A 20850-nucleotide genomic window follows, 5' to 3' on the forward strand; every position below is an offset into this window, starting at 1 on the left:
AAGGGCAAGATTAATATCAATTCTTCAATTTCCTCCACAATTTATTGATGAAAAAAATCCATCAGCCCTACATATCCAGCTTGCTTTAGAAGCTTGTTACCAATATATATATTCTCCTTTCTGAGTGAGGAGTCTTAATATGTGTCACAATATTACCTCATTTCTGAAAATTTTCTGAACACTTGGTTTGCCTTCATACTGATACTCAGTTTATCAAGGACAGTAAGTTTCTCTGTTTACAGAACTGCTCATAGAAAATGGATGAGGTTTAATGGGGGTGATACTGTTTTGTCCATTTGGTTTAGCAACACTAATAAACTAACTCAAGGCTTAAGAACATCACCTGTAAAAGGCTTGCACAGATGCTTTCATACTATTACAACATTAGTGTTCAAAAGAAACATTTGTAGCTGTAATGCAGCATATGTTTGCATGAGAAATCACCGGCCCCAAACCACAATCCAAAAGCTTTCTTATTTACATGTAAGAAATTTTGGATAAGAAGCTAGATCCATACAAATTACATATATATATGTATGTGTGTGTGTGTATGTATGGATGTATAACCTATACAAATCCTAGACATACTTTTGATTCTTCATTCTTTTTCTTGTATACTTACAGCATCTCTAACCAGAGGAGGATACTTCCTTGTCTCCAGTAACACAAAACACTTTCTGATTTGAGGGAAAATATAGGAACTGGGCGGAAGGGCAATTGACAGTGCTCATGCCAAATGTTGGAATGATGGTTCTGGAACACCCTGGAACTGCTGGAAGAATGCCAGAGAATTGAGGCAGAAGGGTGTTGTTTTCTATGCAAGTCATTATTTGGTTGTTTAAACTTTTTGTTTTCAGCAGTACAATTTCTTGTATTGTCAAGAAACTGAGAGAACACCAGCCTGCTTTTTGCAGCAGGCCTCTTGGTGCAGCAGTGCCAATATCTACCAAAATTGGCAGATACTTCAGACACTGAAGCCAGGAGAAGACAAGTATCCTTCCTCCTCAGAAAGAGGTATGGGAATGTGCTTGCTGCAGAAGTTGCCCTCACATCAAGGAGGAAGGTGAGGAGTTGTAAGGATGCTGAGCCTAAATGAAAGCAGATACTATCCAACAAGTGCCTGGGAAAGGCTTTGCAGCAGAGTCCTTATGAGCACAGCTTTGTGCCAGAGCCCTTGGCCTCCCCCTTCCTTTTGTTTTTTGGGCCAATGGCTGGAATACTGGATGTCCAGGAATCAGATAATTTCCCAGTTAGTATTCTGTTCCTGGAAAAGCTGCTTCTGCTAATGAGTGCCTTATGTTTCTGAGTTGTTTCACTTTACAGAAAAGCTTCTACTGGGACTGTAATTCAGAAGACAACATTTGTCTCCTTCTCCAGGAGATGATTTGAGTCAGTGAACTGATGTGAAGAGATTGGGTCTTTTATCTGCTATTGAGAAGAAAACTTCACTTTTTTTCTTTCTTTCTTTCTTCCCCTTCTAAGGCAGAAAGCTCTTTAGTATTTCTCTTGTCCCACACAGAATGATGAGGGAATAGTTGTATTTTACAAATGAAGAGAGACAGAACATTGCATTAGAAAGACTTCAGTTTAATTGTTCTTAGGTACATTGTGTAGAATGTTGAAATATCATATGGAGACACCATATTTTAAATCAGTTAGTCACAACCTGGAAATTATTAATACAATTTTCAGGCAAAACATCCAAAACAGATGAAGCTAAAACAAATTGAGGTTTCTGATCATGTAGATAATTATCTTTCCTTTTTTTTGCACACTCATCTTCCATGAGCTCCTAGTACTGTGTGTACTTTTAACATCATGTATCTTGATGCATAATTAACGAGCTTAGTATAATGCCATGTTTGCTTATTCATGTCTATTTCAGATTTATTAGATGAGATATCCTGAAAGTCAGTTCTGGAAGCAGAAAGCATGGAGCTAAGTTTTTGGTGAATAACTTGTTGTGAAACAGATGCTTTTGCAGATATAGATCATCAGTTAAATAAACATGATTATAGACAAAAAAATGGTCCTGGTGGGTATTCTGTACCCCCTGAAACATAGCCAGTCCCACTTACACAAAGTTCTTGCAGGCTTGCTGCCTTGTACTTGCAAAGATCTGCTTGTCAGCTGTAACATAGCAGTCTGGGGTGGCAGAAACTCCCCAGGCATTGCTGTGCTGGGAGTAGTCAACACTTGTGTCTTGATGGGGAACTGCTCCTGCCTTCAGTAGGGCTTGGAGCCGGACAGATCTCTTCTTAGTTATTTACAGTACTCAGAGGTGACACCTACATGAACTGGAGTTTGCATGGACTATCAGAGCACAGCTCTGCTTGTGCTTTCAAATTTTCATTAGTTTTTGTTGCACAATGTGTTAAGCATTTTGCAAGATGTGCCAGGAAGGATACAGAAACATGTGGCCATGTTTCCTGCATTAAGTCTATCTTTCCCACTGTAGTGGACTGAGGTCTCAAAGGGAAAGTCCAAGAATTGATAATGGCTGGGAATAATTCAGTTTCTCAAGACTGAGTGAGCAAATGCTGAGAAATTTGTAATTCCAAGCATGGTCTGATGCAAGAGGTTGATGTACTGTAGGCACTTCTTAACATAATTAGCAGAAAACAGTGGCCAAATTCTTTCCTCTGAGTCTTCCTAATCTGAAGAAAAGAATGGAAAGAAAAATGTTGCATATACAAAGCTCAGATCTGTGCGTTATTCCAAAACAGTGGGGCTAAAAATACAACTTTAAGTGTTTAGAGAAAGATAACCCTTTAAAGAGTCTTTCATTTGGAAATCTGGCAAACTAGAGAAATGGAAGCTAAATCTCTGCTTGCACTAAGGACTGATTTTTTGAGGTCAGTGACATTGGGGTCAGTTTTAGATGATTGTGAGAAACTTACATTTTTTTTAATACTTGCACAGAGGCATCTCAATATTTTGTTAAAACAATTTAATGGAACCAAATTAAGTGGTTTATCTGAAAATACTGAGGCAAAGTATTTGTGTTTTGAATATTAGACTGTAGAAGTCAGCCTGGTATTTTGCTGAAAATGTGACTTTGGGGGATTCTGTGGAAATTTCAAGAGATTATAAACAGAAGTTGACTGGCAAAAGGTATGAAATCCAATGTTTTTGTCAACCAAAATATACTTATTTAAGAAATACTATAGATGTCAACAACTGAACAGTGCAGGGAGTGGAAGAATAACTCCTGTTTATCCTTTAATTCTCCTTAGTTCCTTTCTGATCAATCTAAGTATCAAGATGACTGATTTCTAACTGCACCCAGCAAAAAAGAGGTTTCTTTTTACTCTTCAAATTTTATGCCTGTTGTGGATTTTTAGAAAGCAATGTCTTTATGGAAATTGGCTATGCCAATAGACATAGAATTTTCAAAGGATGGAATTCAAAAAAGCTAGACTTCAATGCAGCACCATATCTAAATATTCCCCACAGGTAGCTATGTATTCAGCTGACTGCTGCTAAATTAATAGCTCTCCTGGAAACACTGTCTGTACCTTCAGAATATCAGAAACGCTTTCTGTTTTAATTCCTTATACATAAGGAAAAGCAGAATGAGTTCCAATAGGAACAGGGCAAGAAAATGGGATGCACGTGTATGAGAAGTTTAACATATGTGTAAGTGCTCAAAGTACTGCGGTCTGTACTAATGAAAATTACAGATTTTTAAATTTTCAGTACTTTCTCACTCTGAATAGTTGTTGAATGGCTTTCTAGTCTTGTTTGGAAATGTATTTTCTTTTAGAGTTTATACAGTTTTTCAGACTGCACAAAATACACAGTTCTTAGTTGTAGAGCAGAGAACAAGTCATTATGCTGGAAAACTACTCTGCCTGAATTTTCTCCCAGTTTCTCTTAGCTATTACAGACAGCTTGAAACACCTTCCTTTTTTGCACTTATGCAACCATATGCACATATGCAACCAACAATGTTGCATCCATATTTTCTATATCCTATAGATCATGCTATATTGAAACAGTATGCCAGTTAAAAGTTATGCCATATTGATTGTGGCAATGTACCAAAGTTATTTCAGGAGTACCCTGCTTTTTAGTTTTTTATTAATTGGCAGTATTTTTATAATAAGTTGTTGGGTTTTTTTTCTGGCAGCCATTATTCATCAAAAATTGTAATGAATAGTGTAAAAGATTTTTGTCTATCTCCAAAAGCTCAGTACTTTTACTCTTTTACTTTTTAGGCTCTAGGCCTAAACTTCAGCAAGTGTGTGATCAAGCATACTGGAAAAATCCTTTGTCCATTGCTAAACCTTATGAAATTATAGATCAAAAGAATTTTCCTATCTTACAAGGACTGTGGTACCATTCATGGGTTGAAAATGACTGTCAAAGTAATAAAACAACTACTGTTGTCAGGGAAAGATTAAAAGCAGCAGCTGGATTGTACACATTCAACTTGAAAATCTTTCTCTGGGAAGGTAGACGCTTTAGAAAATGATCTGGCTTTTTAGTTGATGTGCCATGATTGGCAGCCCCATAAAATGGCTAATGACACAGGAACTTACAAAAGAAAGAAGCCTTTTTTTCCCCCTATAAAGAACATATTCTGCTTCTTGCCTTCTCCCAGACTGGACTCTGCATTTGGAAGTGAGATGTAATGCAAGTGTCATGGCGATGATGGCTACCAGCAATTCCTCTGTTTTATTCAATTTACCTATACTAGGTTTTCTTCTGAAATCATTCCTGCCATCAGTTTTCTGCAGCTTGTGTTTTAACCTATGCTCATTTTCCTGTTTTCGTTTTGTTCCTTGAGTTCATCTGTACATTCTGCTATTCTCCTTAAATTCAGTATTGCCACATCTGTTTCCATCTTATTTTTCCAAGATCATAATGCACTGGAACAGTACTAAATACATTTAATCTCCATTCAGATTCTACCATTATCCCTGGTATAGAGGACTGAATATTTTTAATTGTCTCCATGCTTCTAGCCATCCTGCTCCTCAAATTAGCATGTGTGCAATCTTTATTTATGCAAGGTCAGCATTAATGATTTCTTTAATTAGTTCCTTTCTTTCAATTTAATTATCTCTCTCATTTCTAGCCATCCAGACTTTCTTGTTCTTTAGAATCAAGTAGATTATCTTTCTGTCTGGATCACAAGATTTAGCCATTTGCCTTCCACTTGGTGATTTTTCCCAGATTGTAGTTGTAGTTTTGGGGTTTTCTTTCCTGGTACCTTTTTGATTTATATTTATTTCTTAATGTCTTCCCTCAGATATTTCTCAGTACATAACATTAACTTGGAGAGTAGTTTATCTTTCTTACATCCTGACAACACCATTGGAAATTAACTCAATGGTTTGCCAACCTTTTTCTCCCTTCTTTCTGATTCCAGCATGCCTCATGTTTTAATTTTGGGTTCCACATTCCCCTGTGAGCATTGCTGGACCTCTCCTCACCTCTGCTTGGCCAGATTTTCAAATATAAGATCTGTTTGTGCTGTTTTCCCTTAGGATAATGTGAAATTGAGATAAGAAATGGACGGCTTTTTTTTTTTTTTATTATATCCCTTTTTCCGTGAACTGCTTAATTTTACATGTTTGGCTTTTGTGGGTTTAAGAATTTGTGTGTGTGTGTGTGTGTGTGTGTGTGTGTTGCATAATTGGTCACATCACTGGTGGTGGCCATGCCAGGCCTGTAGTGTGCTCAGTCTGTGAGCATGTACAAGTTCCCTTTGCCCATTCACATGCTGGGCTCGGGACACACTGCCCCAGCTTCATGTAGGGTCAGTAGTGTTCTTCCCATCTGTGATGAGGATGGAAAATTTCAGCTGAGAACCAAAATCTACTGTCCCTTCTGATCTTTTTTTCAGTGCCCTGCCTGAGAAACAAGCTCCCACAGTAGGTGACAGTTCAGAAGGAATGGTGTTCAGGAGAGCTGCTGAGCAGGAGAGGTGCTGGATGCAGCCTTTGGCACAATGGCAGGCACTGATCCATCCCCTTGGCAGTTACTGTGCTTAAAACTCCTTTACCCAAATCTAGAAGGCACTCTCACAGTGCCTTTAGCTTTTTTAGGGGCTCAAGCTCTAACAGCACCACTGAACCTCAGCCTTGCTGACCATGGACCTTGAAAAAGAAAAGAACAATATCTGATGTTATTTTCAGATCCTTCTGAAGAGGAAATACAGATAAAAGGAAAGCTCTTTCTGACTGGGTTTTTTTTTTTCACTATCTACTTGAAAGGCAATGGGTCAGAATTAAGGCATTTTTGCTGCGGAGGAAACGTGTGGGATGTTGGCTGCAAGCCATAGCCACTAACATCCCCGCTGCACCAGGAATACTTGAATGAAGTGGGCGTCAACCTCGGGAGAGCAGGCATTTGGTAACAAACTACCTACATCAGAGGAAAACCTCCTCATTGAGATTCAAGGAGTAAAAATATTGAATGGAGATAAACTGGTTTGGTGATTCTTCTGAGGGACAGTGAAAAAGGAAGAATTATCATCTAGTCTGGAAGATCTTCCTGTAAGATCCAGTGTTTGTCAGGTCCCATTCATCCCACAGAGAAGAGATCCATATAGCCGCTGACTTTTCTGACAGTATTAAAGTTTCATCTTTCAGTTCTGTTTCCTCAACACAAGGAATGATGAAATAACATTCTGAGCTTTCAGCCAGTAGTCCATGCTATCGTCAGTCTTCTAGGGTTTTTTCCCCAAAACTAGAATAAAAATCTGAAGTGTATCAAATGCCTCTATAAAATATAATTTATTCAGACACTCATTCTTCTTGTGTCCAGCTGCATATCCACTGGGAAAAATAAAAGTAATTTCTAGAGTTTCTTTGTATCACTAAATTATGAATCTGAACTATCAGTAGAATACTCCCAGTGTTATCATTGTTATCTGTCCTAGTTAAACTGTCTTGTAGAGTCAGTCACCAGTGCTATCCAGTCAAAATATGAGCAAGTTTCTCTTGAATATAGTCCATCATCACAACATGACAGCTATGAAACATTTCTTTTCTCACCTTCAGTAACATGACAGGTAAGCAACAGATTTTTTTGTCTGAAACTGCAAATCTTGCTCTTGATGTGTATAACAGAAAGGAGATCTCCATCTTATTCTATCTCTGAATTATTAGAAAGTAATATATTCATTTTTTTTCAAACATGGACATAACAATGATGGAAAAAGGGAAGGAAGCATTTTGGCTAAGTGTTGGCAATGGACAAAAGTGGCCATAAAAAGACTAAATGGCTATAATAGAACATCCCAAATATTTTAAAAAGCTCTTCTCCTTATTGAGAAAATAAAGACATGCTGGAAAAGTGACAAAATTACGTCCATGTAAATCTAAATGTTTACATGGTAATAACAATTTAGATTTTGGATGCACTTGTGCATGTTGGTGCAAACATGTCTGGTCTAATAACACTGACGTAACAGAAACCTTGGGGATTTATGATAGCTAGGTGACATGGATGAAAAATAAGTGAATTTGAGCAGGATTTGGTAAAACTAGACCCATGAACTAGAGCAGGTCTACCAAAGCAAGGTAATTATTGGTTTTAGTTTTACTATGGGTAGCAGCTTCATGTTGACAATCTGCCTTTCAAATTCTGATTTTGGAAATAACCCGTACAAAGTATTTGTGGGCAGCTGATTTGCAGTGTCCTAGCCCCTGGGCAGAAAGCCTGGGGCAGGGGGAAACAGCTTTAATGCCTCAGGGCTGCATAGTTCCTGTGGCTGGAAAACTGGAAATCAGCTACCCAACCAACAGAGCTCTGGGTGGGTTGATAGGCTCTGGCTAATGTCTGATAGGAATCAAGCCTGAAAGATTATGGAGAGAAATGTACTCGCTAGAGCAAAATTAATTGTTGGACTTATAAGGAGTTGGAAAAGTGAATTAGGGTTGCAGCTTGAAAAAAAGATGTGAGGCTGAGTGACTGCAGCCAGGAGAGTCCATGAACTGATGGATGCACTGGAAGTAGCTGTTGCCAGCATAAATGTGGACATCTGTGTGAAGACACAGATCATAGCCTGAGATGGGGAGAAGGACCTGGAAGAAAGCTTAATGGCAGCAAAACAGGAAAGAGGGAAGGAGCTATGAAAAAGGTTTGGATACAAAATTGGAAGATACTTAGACAGTGGTCTGAGGGGTAACAATGCTCAGAAAAATGGAAGAAGAAAATGTAACTGTAGTGACTCCTGTAAAGGACCCTTCTTTTTCTGAGATCCCAGGGTGACAAGCAGCAAATTAGCAAATCCTCAAAATTAATTTGGAAAGCAACCACACTATCTGCTCTGAGAGGAAAGTTTAAACTGTCTAACACAGTTTTTGTAGGGAAAAGGAAAATGTGCCGGAGGGCTCAGAGTTCTTAAGACCAAGTGAAACCTTTGAAAATAGGATTTTATAATGGAAATGCAGAGATCATTTACTACTGTAAGCACCTCTAAGAATGACACCTCTATAGTAAATTACATTCAAATTAATATAAAACTGTAAAGATTCTCTGACAGCTTTGATTATATAAGTTGATTTTAGTAGTTAAATGTTGACTTTCTATAATGCATTCTCCAAATATTATACTGAATGCTGGATCATATATAACAATTACCATGTCACAGTGCTATTTTGTGTAAATTAAATTATTGATAGCAATATAATTTTGTATTCACTTTATTATTTTGATCCATTTTTCTGTCAAAATATACAATGACTCTTCACTAGATTTAGAAACCAGAAAAACCCTTTAGATGGTGAAGTATTATTCTCCATACATTATTTTTCCTTAGCCTGTAATGAGACTGGGGAAAGAGGGGGAAGCAACATTTCATTCCTCCTCTGACACTGTGTGTGTTTTTAGACATGTTGTCAACTTCAAATTGTGTTTCAATAATTGTGCTTATCAAAAAGTCTTCAAAGTCCATGGTAGCCCTGGCCAGGCTGTCCAGGCTGTCCAGGCATGTGGCAGAGATAATGTTTTTAAGTGTGCTCCAGCACAAGCGCTGCCCTGAATCACAGCATGGAGCATGATGTGGTTATGATCATAGATCGGACTTGGTCATCTCCAAGGTCTTTTCCAACCTAGCTGATCCTTTGATTCTGTGATTCTGTGGTTTAAGGAGATTCTGTTGTACATCCCTGTTGGGGGTTGGTTTTTCCCTTTCCTCTCTGTGGAATTTTCCCCACTGTCATGCTAAGATACCTGTTGATTAGGCCCTAGTGACAGGGGGAAGAGGGGGGAAGGGGGAAATGTCAGGATATCCAAAAAGCCAGAAGAGGAGAAGGGAGGAGTTGAAGAAGGAGAACTGCTGCCTCTGCCCCATCCCTGCATCCAGTATCGGGAGCCATCCTCACTGCTGTCAGACTCTCGCCTTATCCTGCCACCATCCAGCACTCTGCTGAGCATTGGGACCCACACCGTGAGCGGAGAGCTCTCTCTCTCCATCTCTCTCTCCCCCTGGGACAGCGCTGCCATCACCCCCAGCCCTCCTGCAGCTCTGTGGGACCTGCCCGCCCCCAGCACCGGGAACTGCAGCTCAGGGAAAAGGTGCCTGCAGCCAAAAAACACTGGGACTGAGTTACTGTTCTGTTTGTGGGTAATTTCAGAGCTGCTCTTGTTTTGTTTGTCTTGTTAGATATATTAGTAAAGGACTGTCATTCCTATCCCCATATCTTTGCCTGAGAGCTCCCTTCATTCCAAAATTGTAATAATTTGGAGGAAGGGGGGATTACACTCTTCATTTCAAAGAGAGACTAGTGCCTTTCTTAGCAAATACCTGTCTTTCAAACCAGGACAATCCCAGGTTGAATACTTCCTGTTCCTTGATATCTCTTATGAATTAAGGTGAAAAAACATCATCTGTGTGGAACAGCTCTTCCTTCACACCTTCTTTTCCCATGTCCTTTTGGGGTTGGGGGAGTGGGTATGGCAGCAGGGATGGTCCATCCCTGGATGCCTGGAAAGTACTTGCAGGTGGTGGTTTTAACTACTTGTAATGCAGCACTTAGAGTTTCCTCATTCACCTTTCTACAGATGCACAGCCTGTTAGCTTCTCGCAGTCTGCATGACACTAGAGTGCAGAAATCAGAACATAAGCTCTGTCCTCCTATTGGATCTCAGCTCTTCTCCCAGCAGGTACCCTGACCCCCAATATGAAGACAGTCCAGTTGGCTCACTTCACATGAAGCCCAAAGCCTTAATCATAAACACACGGGGAGGCACTGAGAGCGACCCTGAAACATGTTTTTGGGTGCTATCCTATAAGATTGAAGAAATGGGCTGAGAGGCTTTTTGGCAGAAAAGAGGACTGAATCCAGCACTTCACACACCTTGGGCAAGGACTCTAACTCTGAGTACAAAAATTCACTCCAATCTGAGTGGTGGTAGAAAGACTAAAAAAAATGCCCATTTTCTCAGCTTGTCCAGACCAGGGAGTTTGGGGTGGGGTTTAGTTATGGCTTAGGTACAACCGAGCCATAGTCACATCTACATCTGCGTGATAATAAAAATCAAAGACACATTGGCACTCCTGAGAACCTGGGAAGCAGTTTCTGGTCCCCGGGCCAGTGAATGCAGATTGTTTTTGGCCATACAGCTGTGGACTAACTACAGTAAACTGGCCCAGGTGTGTGCCCTTAATGTCCTGTGAGCCTTAAACTTATTTTTCAGATGCTCGTTGCAGTTTTTATTCAGCTGCACTGAGTATGTGGAATCAAGGGGACAGAGAAAAGCTGCAAGTTGCCAGCATGGCAGGGATGGGACAAGAGATAAGAGGTAACAGGGGTGGGTACTCTGTGTTCACTATTTTTAGCAGGGCTCTCTAAATATGCCAAAGATCATTTGTCATTTGTCCTCGGATTGGGAACACATAAATAAAATACATGTCCATTCTATGGCAGCACAAAATTACAGAAATTCAAGTGATACTGATGAAATGCACTTAACCATTGCACATGCATTTAATTCAGTATGAAATGTTATTATATTGTTATGTCTGCATGCACCAAATTCTCTTGCGCTCAGTTTTAAGGGACAGAAGCCTAGAGACACTTGGTAATCTCTCCTGGTAATTGCTGATAATGCTGAAAGTGGATGTTGCTTCTTAGCCTGAGTCATTCATTTTTCTCTTTGCTTAGGCTGTTGTTGATCTACACTGCACATTCAAGATCTGCAGTGTGGTGGCAGTAGTAGTAGTGTGTGAACATGGAAAAAATGTGTTTGCTTGAAGACTGATCTGTTTTTATATTAGTCTGATAGAAAAATGTTTTAGTTTTGTCAGCCTTGCCCTCCTAAGATACTGGTATTGACTTATATTCTGTAGGAAAACTGAGCTTATTAACAATTATTGCAGACATAACTGTTGAAGTACTGTGTCAGAATGACCATTTCTGTTAGCTGGAACATTTATAAAATGTCAGGAAATCATCAATGGTAGAAGAATTACTTCTTGTTTCTTACTGACCATTAATAGCCATCTTTCTTTTGAATGCTTAACTTGTAGGGAGAGATCTTGTCTTTGCACCTTTCTGCATGTAATCTCTTGTATTCTCCCCTGTGTTATAAACACTTTAAAGAAGAGTACAGTTTTTAATAGAATCTGCTTCACTTGGGAGTAGAAAAATGGACTTGGGTCTTCCTATGGCACAGGCACACAATGCTAAGCCATGATGCTGAATTTCTTATTTGGCCTAATTTCTTGTTTGATCTGCCAGTGTGGGAGTTAATTGTATAAACACAGAAATATGGGAGATAGGGAGAAATACATTCTGTGCTGTCCTGTTCGGGTAGCTCTGTTTCTTGCTGGTTTTGTTAATGTGTTGCTTACAGCAGTTTAAATGGCAGGGGGAGATGAGGAACAGTTGGTGATGAGAAGGAGTTAATGTGAGAAAACAGGAAGAAATCATATTGGTTGGTAGGAAATTGTTTTTCCCAGATTATTTCTATGCTAGCCCATATAAGTGTGACCCTATAACAGTACCTTGTGACTATACCAGGAGATGCAACAGCATTGAGTTCAGGTGTTAAACAAATATATAAGCAGGTTCATCTAATTTTGGAATCTGAGATTTTAGGTGGCAGTCATTCCCCTTGATGTCTGAGAGCCCAGACATTGTGGTGATGAGCTATGTCTCTGTTAGCACCTCGGGTTACTATCCTGGAGAGAGAAACTATGCACAAAAGGAGGATTTAAAGCTAAAACAGAGCAAACAAGAACTAACACCTGATTAAGTTATCCTGAGTGTTGGGAAAAATGAACCTGCTGGGCAGGTATTCCCTAATGATGCTGTTTTGACTTTACTAGCCTGTCTTCTCAATGTATCCTCTATTTATTCAAAGAAAATTATCTGCTCCTCTCAGTTATTTCAAAGTAAAGTCACAAGAATAGCTTGTTCCCACTCTCTTCCAAATATAGATGTTGGCAGCAATTGCTTAGATAAGGGGGAAGGAAGGGAACTACCAAGGAAGAGGAAAGTCAGGAGGAGGAAGAGGGAAAAGACAGCTGAGAAGGTTGGACAACAGAGAGAGAGACGTGAATGAGAATGGAGGTGAAAGAGAAAGGACAATACATTACAGCAGAGAAAACAAATCTAAGATAACAACAAACTCCTGCGAAACAGGTGGAAACAGCCCAAATATAGGATGAAAAGGACCATGCCTGCCCTCAGGAGAACCTGGAGTTTTAGCCTTGAAAAGTAACCAAACTGCAAATAAATTAATTTTTGTTCATTCAGATTGTAGGGGTTACATGATCAGAAAACTCAAGCTAACTTATACCACTTAAAAATCTGGACCTATAAATTTTAAAGCAAAACATGTTGCTTATTTTAATCTATTGGGGGGGGGGGGGGGGGGAGGGGGGCAGATGTTTAATTCTCTGCTGCAATAACATTTGCTGTCAGTTCCTGACAGAAAGCCATCCGTTGGGTAACTTTGCTGAAAATGAATCTAAATCCCCTTGTCCTAAAGAATTCACAGTCAGGATGGTCTTCTGGTGAAACTAGAATATGTATACATACCCTCAGGAGCAGAAAATAAATGCTGATAAAAACTAAGGAAAAGCCAAAAGCACACACAGATTAACTTACCCAGAATAAAGAGCTGAGGGTTTTCAAGACTGAAGGCAGACTTCTTTAAGACCAAAACACAGAGAAATGAGACACAAATGGAAACAGGTTCTGAGAAGTGGCGCATAGATCAAATTCAAACAAGTGCTTGGCAATTTAGAAGTCATGTAAGTGGCTCCAGGTTCCCTGGAGGGATGGGAAGTTTCTGGGAAACACCCCACAGAGTTGTTCTCCATCTTTTCTCAAGAGAAAACTGCTTGGAAAATGGTGTTAGAGGTTTGCTTTCCCTCCTGGTTTGCTGGAAAGGATGTTCAACCTGACTTTACTCATCACCTGAGGATAAAAAGCTATGCCCGGTTCTGAAGGCAGTTTCCTATAGAGTGAGTATGTCCAGAAACCCTTCCGACAAGCTTTCCAAGCACTCAAAACACTAGGTAATGGGACCAAGAAAACTGAAAATGTGACTTTGCTATACTTCTTTTATTTTAGTCCTTCAAGGAAGAAGGCAATTTGCATTATGAGGGCACGGGCTCAATAAGGCCCTCTCCGGACAGAAGGCCCAGCCATGGGACAAGGCAGTATTTATACAAAACACAGGAGGCACATTAGAGCAGGAAATACAAAGGTAAGTGAAACTAGTTTCCGAAGAAATTTCTGGAAAATAAAGCTTTGCAGACAGACTATCACTATTTAGAAACAAACTTGTCATTATTTTGAGTCTTGTCTCATGAATGACATGTATATGTATCCCAGTAATTTTAGCAGCTGAGAAGCAACTTCTTTTTATTACTATTATTATTATTTTCTTTGTTCCTCCAGCAAGCAGCATGCAGAGCTGATATTTTAGCATTTCAGCAGGGATGCCCCTCTGTGGCTTGCTCTCAATACTTCACTGCAGTACATGATGCCCCATCGACACTGTTGGGGTTGTGGGGGTCACAGGCTGTGACCAAAGATCTCTGACTCAACAGGGCTATAGTCTCTCTGTGGGTAGCACGACTGTGATGAAAACCTTTAAGGGGTGCTGTTACACGGTGAAACACCAGCAGGACTCAGCCCAGCGCATTGCTCTTTGCTCAGCTGCTGCGTCCTCGCTGGCTCCCGGGAGCGCCTTTCCCCAGGAGAGGGCAGTGGAGCCCGCACCGGCTCCCTGCTCCCCTCCCGACGGCGGCGGGAGCATCTGTTCCCCTCGAGTGCTCTGCGGGAAACTCATGGGGTGAGTGGAAGTAGGACTACGCATTTCATATATATGCTAGAAACCGTGTACAAGAACATCCAGGAAGTGTTCTGCGTGTTTAATAACGAGAATAAGTTTTGAGCAAACAAGTTTGTTGTTGCTTTTATTTGACTGGAAGTTTTCTCTGCCACACACACTTGTTCACAGCCACACAAACTTAAACCAGTAGTTTATTGATTCCACATGGGTTTACTTAATTCCTATAGCCCAAATTAGAGAAGGTTATTGACATTTAAATAGCCCTTCAGAATGCTGCTACTGCTATCCTAAGCCAAGTTCTCACAATAAAGTTATTTACTTCTTTCAAAATTACAGGCATTCATAATAAGACAACAAGCAGCCTTGGCTAAAAACCAGAGAGTGGTTTCAAGGTACTGTAATTAATGGCAGGCTGGGATGCCTTCTCTGCTTCTTAACCATCCCCTTCGCCTAGCATGCCAGCAGTCAGCCAGATGTTTTCTGTAGGTTCATGTTTAAGGCATGTTTCTCTGGCTGGATTCCAGGTTTTGGTGACTAGCCACTGCAGACTACGAGCCTATATCAGTCGTTTGAGGGGCTGGAAGGGCAGAATCAAGGGAAGTGGCTTTTGCCAGCAGCCTGGAAATCCAGTAGACACTCCTGGCCAAAACAGAAGGTGAAACAGTAAACAAGCATTTCTTCCCGGAGAAGAATTTAGGAAACTCTGAAATCCAGCTTTTGGAGAGATTTTCTGTTTTACATGAAACATTAAAAACCCACCAACCCCAACATTAATCTAGCCCAGATTTAAGACAGACATTCTTTGCTGTTGTCAGGGTCATTAGTCTCCAATCTGTAAATAACTCCCTCTTCCCAAATGAGTTCCTGCTCCCTAGGGCACCTGCTGAGCTGGGGCTACCTTAATCCTCCTGAAAGCAGAAGGATACAGAGTAGAACACACGGGCAGGGTGTGTTCCCCATGCAGGCCTACTAACACTGCTCCTGTTAGCACAGGAGGGCAGGTGAGTTCTGCTGTAAAAGCATAGTAACCCCTTGGAAAGATTACTCAAATGTGTGATGCTAAGATCGTTAAATGTGTTGCCAGCTCTACAGATGGTGAGCTGCCTTTTCTTCCTCAGCCACTCTCAACTCAGGTGTGGAGGCAAAGATGACTTTATTTCTACAACTCCTGTCTCAGGTACTTGTGGTAGAGAATGACTGCAGGAAAATATACCTCCAGTGCAATGTCAGCTAGCAACCTGTTAAAAGAACAAATGCAGTAAATCCAAAGGGACCCAGTTTCAAAGAAGTTGGGAATAGGAGAGAAGTTCTACCTTTCAGCTCTCAACCCTCCTCAATCACTGCCATATCCAAATACAAGGTAATGGATATTTGAGGCTCTTGCTGTGATTGGGGATTTGGCAATTTGCATCAACAATCTGTCATATGAAACCACGTGGTTTAGAGGAACCACAGAAATCAGTAGGATATTTCTGTATGTAAGGGCCGTTGGCGTCAGAGTGAGCTGGACAGTCCAACCCTCAGAGTCTGCTGTAATCAGCCAAACGGGGATCAAAGGTACAAAACTCGTGCAAAGCAATACAGCAAGGATATCTGAAAAGGACCCAGTAACATTTGAGTTCCATCTGTCAACAACTTCCTGAAACTGAGCATTAAGTATTCTTCCATCTTGCCCCACACCAAATCCTGCTGCCATTGAGACAAAGCCCCCATTGAAAGATGCTGATTGTCCCTGGAAAGGCTGGAAATCAGACACAATTAATTCCATTCTTGAGACGCCTTTTAAAATTAACCAACCAAGTCAACTAAAGTAGTATTCCACAGGTGAAGTTAAATTTTATTTGTGTTGGTCTTTCATTGAATCATTTTCCATAGTGGAAGAACATTAAATTAGCCAAGTTAGTTCAAAGCTAGAGTTGATGCATAGGGGGATTAAGGTGGGGTGTGAAACCTTGGTTCTCCTTTCTTTTGTGTGCTTGATGATTTAGTGTCATCAGTGGGCATGTGGTATTTTGAATTAATGCAAGACTATGTAGAATATCCATAAGCCCTAAATCTGAGATATCTGCAATGTTTTGCAGTAAGGAGGAAGCTGCACTTAGAGTTATTGCTTCTCAAATTCCTGTGAAGTAACTCACCCCACTCCACAACAGATTCCAATATTTTGTTCTTTCATAGTAGCAATTAGACCAGTTATAGCTCAGCTGTAACAGAAAGGTACAATACAATTGCTCTTACTTCTCCGTCAAATTTCCCAGAACCTATCTCTCTGTCAAAATTTTAAATTTAACTTTTAAATTGAGATGGTTTTAAAAATGAAAATATCTAGAATCCCACTGAAAGCTTCCTTTCAACTAAATCTCATATGTCAAACTGTATTGACTGTACATTAAGTGCTAGAAAGGACTGGTAACAAAAATCTGTTTAAAACCACTGTTATATATTTACTAATTGTAAATATATTACAATATATTATTTACAATAATATTTACTGTGCATACTTCCCTAATCTCCCATCAAAGCAAATATCTAGGTTTATGCCCACTATTCCTTAGCAAACATCCCTAAAACCTTTACTTTTCCAGAGATGCTGTTGTCTAAGTCTGGACTCCATGTTGCCTGGACAAGTAACGAACCCCGAGCATCACCAAAGGCAGTGAACAGGAGGAACTGAAAGAGCCTTTCTCAGCTCGGTGTGAGGTGTGGCGTGGATAAAGAGGGTCCTGAGAGACACTGTGACAGTGCTTGGAAGCCAAGGCAGAGGTAAGTCCATGCACCATAGGAATGCCTGAGCACACCTTTCTTCTGTGGCACAGCCTGTAATGTATTAGACCCATAAACATTGGTATCTCCAGTTAAAAATGAAAGTGAAGAGTTTTTAGCCTTCCTATGTATTCTCTGTGCTGTTGCTTTGGAACAGGAATGCACTGTCATAATATCTCTCATATGTTGCCATGTCTTGCTGCTGCTTGGGTTGTCAATGGGTTGGTTTTTTTTCACTGCAGACTATTGAAAAGGGGCCTCACGCGCTACAGACCATATGTGAGAGTTGCTTTCCTAAATGCAGTAATAAACAGCCACGAGATTAAATATCCCCAAGTAATGAGATTAGTGACATGGGATACAGCTTTCAAAAATAATTACATCTGACACCCTCATCAGCAAGAAGTTGTAGGGGCTGCAAGCTCTAAGCTTGCAGCTTAGTGTATGAAAGCATATGAAAGATTGGCTTCTCTTGGGAAGGGAGACACAAGGGAGGTTATTTTTAGTACTTTGGAGGGGAAAAAAATCCAGAATTTAAGCACTCTGGTTTGATATCCTCGTTATGGAGGAGATCATGGAGAAATAAAGCAAAAGTGGCAATGGAAACGTTACTTTGGACGGAAACTGTGGGAGCAAGAGGTTGAACTGAGCAAAGTGGGAGCGGTAGGGTCAGAATGGAACGAGCTGGGGTGGAGGAGGGCACTCGTGTCCCCCCGCCATCCCTCCCCGTCCCGTCCCGTCCCGTCCCGTCCTCGCTTGTGCCCGTCGATACGGTAACAACCCAGCGATGGCGGAGCAGGCGGTTCCGTTCTCGCGACGGTATATATAGATCAGACACTTTCCAAAACAAGCAGCGCCGCCGAGTCGCTCTGTTCGCTGGCTCTTTCCACCCGTAATTCAGAAAAAAAAAAAGAAAAACCAACAACAAAACAATGCCAAAAAAAATTTTACTTTTTCTTTGAGAAAGGAGAAGCTCTATTCCGTGAGTGCGGCTGTTTCCTGACCCGCCGCCGGTTTGCGGTTACAGGCTGCTGAGAAAGTGAGCGGGGTCTGGCGGGGCGGCCCCGGGACCTCCTCTGCTTTTCCGAACCTTTTAAAAATTTTCCGGAACGAGCCCTAAAAGGGCAGGCGGGGCGGGGCCGGATCCTCTCCTTTTTAGGAAAAGGACCCCGCCACCGGAATACCCCCCTGGGCGGCGCGGCGGGCGGCGGCGGGGGCCGAGCGCGGCCGGGGCGGGTCGGGGCCGCCCCCGCGGGGTGCGGAGGGTGCGCAGGGAGCGGGGTGGGAGCGGGTGCGGGCCGGCGGGTCCCGCACGCGGGCGCCCACGTGAGCGCCGGGCCCCGTTCCTCAGTCCTTATATGGGCAGTGACGTCCCGGGCATTCAGGGGGCCCCCATAAATAGTTACCGCCAGACTTGTCCTCCAGCGCGAGCTGCGGCGGGAACGCGGCGCTCCCGGGGCACGGCGAGCACCGCACCGCCGCGACGGGGCGGCCGCCCGCCCGCACATGCCGCGCCGGCTCCCCGCGGTTCCCCCGCGCTGGTAGTGGGAGGCAGCGGGAAGCGCCCCCCTCCTCTCCCTCCCCGCCCCCCGAGTGCCTACCGCCGGCCGGGAGCGCCGCTCCCCCGGCCGTGCCACTGCCCCCATGATGACCGCCAAGGCGGTAGACAAGATCCCGGTGACCCTCGGTGGGTTCGTGCACCAGCTCCCCGAGGGCATTTACCCCGCGGATGACATCTCCGCCGCGCTGCCAACTTCGGTCGCGATCTTCCCCAATGCCGACCTGGCAGGGCCGTTCGACCAGATGAGCGGTGTGGCAGGAGGTAAGCGGAGCCCTCGCAGGTGCGGGCCGGGCCGCCCGCGGAGAGCGGCGGGGCGGCGGAGACTCGGGGCGGCGGGCGGGGGTCGGACTGGGGACGAGGCGCCGAGACCCTCTCCGGGGCTCCACCGCCGCCTGGCATTGGGTCCCCGCCGCCCATTCGCGGCAGCCCTACCTCCGCACCCAGCACGGGGAGAAAAGTTGCAGTCGGCACGGAGCCCCCCTGCATCCGGAGCGCAACATGTGCGCACGGCAGCCCCTCGCTGGGCCGGGGCGGGCGGTGGCTGGGTCGGGTGCCGGTCGTCCAGCGGGTGGCGGCGCGGAGGGCTGACCTGCTCCTTGCTCCCCCAGACGGCATGATCAACGTGGACATGGGAGACAAGCGGGCCCTGGACCTGCCCTACGGCGGCGGCTTCGCGCCCAACGCCCCGGCTTCCCGCAATCAGACCTTCACCTACATGGGCAAATTCTCCATCGACCCGCAGTACCCTGGCGCCGGTTGCTACCCCGAGGGCATCATCAACATCGTGAGCGCGGGGATCCTGCAGGGGGTCAGCACGCCCTCCTCCGCCGCCTCCTCCGCCGCCTCCTCCGCCTCCTCCGCCGTCTCCTCGGCCACCGCCGCCTCCGCCACCTCCCCCAACCCGCTGGCCGGGCCCCTCGGCTGCACCATGGCACAGGGCCAGCCAGCCGACCTGGAGCATCTCTACTCGCCGCCGCCCTACTCGGGCTGCGGTGACCTGTACCCTCAAGACCCCTCCTCGGCTTTCCTGCCCGCCGCCGGCGGCGGGGCATTGCCTTTTCCCCCACCGCCCTCCTACCCGTCACCGAAGGCGGCGACGGCCGACGGCGGGCTCTTCACCATGATCCCCGAGTACGGCGGCTTCTTCCCGCCGCCTCAGTGCCAGCGGGAGCTCCACGCCGGCCCCGAACGCAAGCCCTTCCCCTGCCCCCTCGACTCGCTCCGCGTCCCGCCGCCCCTCACGCCGCTTTCCACCATCCGCAACTTCACGATGGGGGCGCCCCCGGCGGGCGCCGCCCCCGGCAGCGCTCCCGGCAGCGGCAGCGGCGGAGGCGAGGGTGCGGGCGCCCGGCTGCCCGCCGGCGCCTACAGCCCGCACCATTTGCCGCTGCGGCCCATTCTGCGGCCCCGCAAGTACCCTAATCGGCCCAGCAAGACGCCGGTCCACGAGCGGCCCTACCCGTGCCCCGCCGAGGGTTGCGACCGCCGCTTCTCCCGCTCCGACGAGCTCACCCGGCACATCCGCATCCACACGGGCCACAAGCCCTTCCAGTGCCGTATCTGCATGCGGAACTTCAGCCGCAGCGACCACCTCACCACCCACATCCGCACGCACACCGGCGAGAAACCCTTCGCCTGCGACTTCTGCGGCAGGAAGTTCGCCCGCTCCGACGAGAGGAAGCGGCACACCAAGATTCACCTGCGCCAGAAGGAACGGAAAGGAGCCGCCGCCGGCGGATGCCCGCAATCCGCCGGCGGGAGCGGCACCGCCGCCCTGGCCCCCTGCGCGGCGCGGACGCGGACGCCCTGACGGCGCGGAACGAGCAGGACCCAGCGCGGAGCCGCCGCCGAGTGCGGCGGGCGCGGAGTGGAGCGGGGCCCGGCGGGGCGCGACGAGCACCTGGCGGTGCCGCGGGGCTCCCCCGGGCCGGGGCGGGCCGGAGCGGCGGGTGTACATAGGGGCTGCGGTGGGAGGATGGATGCATGCAGTGCCGTCGTGGTGAGGTGTCCTTGGTGCCTTGTGTGGTGTAGAGCCCGGTCTCCCGTCTGCATGTGGGGGGTGCCTTACCGATCCGCTCCGACGACAGCGGCGATACCGAGACCGGAAAGTTTTTCCCTCCCTGGTTTTAGTATGGCTGTACATTTCTGCCTATTAATAGTGGGATTTTTTTTTTTTTTTTAGAGACTATATTTTTGTACGCACTGGTTTGGGGTTTTGGTTTTGTTTTTCTTTTTTGGTGATTTATAAGTGTTCCGTT

At 44.7% G+C, this 20850-nt stretch overlaps 1 protein-coding gene across 1 annotated transcript; it reads left to right on the forward strand.

The window, feature by feature from the left end:
* Nucleotides 1–18389: 18389 nt before the first annotated feature.
* On the forward strand, nt 18390–20402 carry EGR2 (early growth response 2). Its single transcript, XM_062496654.1, has 2 exons — nt 18390–18853; nt 19201–20402. The coding sequence occupies exons 1-2, from the start codon at nt 18676–18678 to the stop codon at nt 20400–20402; spliced, it is 1380 nt and encodes a 459-aa protein (XP_062352638.1). The 5' UTR covers nt 18390–18675.
* The last annotated feature ends 448 nt before the right edge of the window (nt 20403–20850 follow it).

The sequence above is a fragment of the Cinclus cinclus genome, chromosome 7 (genome assembly GCF_963662255.1).
Source record: "Cinclus cinclus chromosome 7, bCinCin1.1, whole genome shotgun sequence".
NCBI lineage: Eukaryota > Metazoa > Chordata > Aves > Passeriformes > Cinclidae > Cinclus > Cinclus cinclus.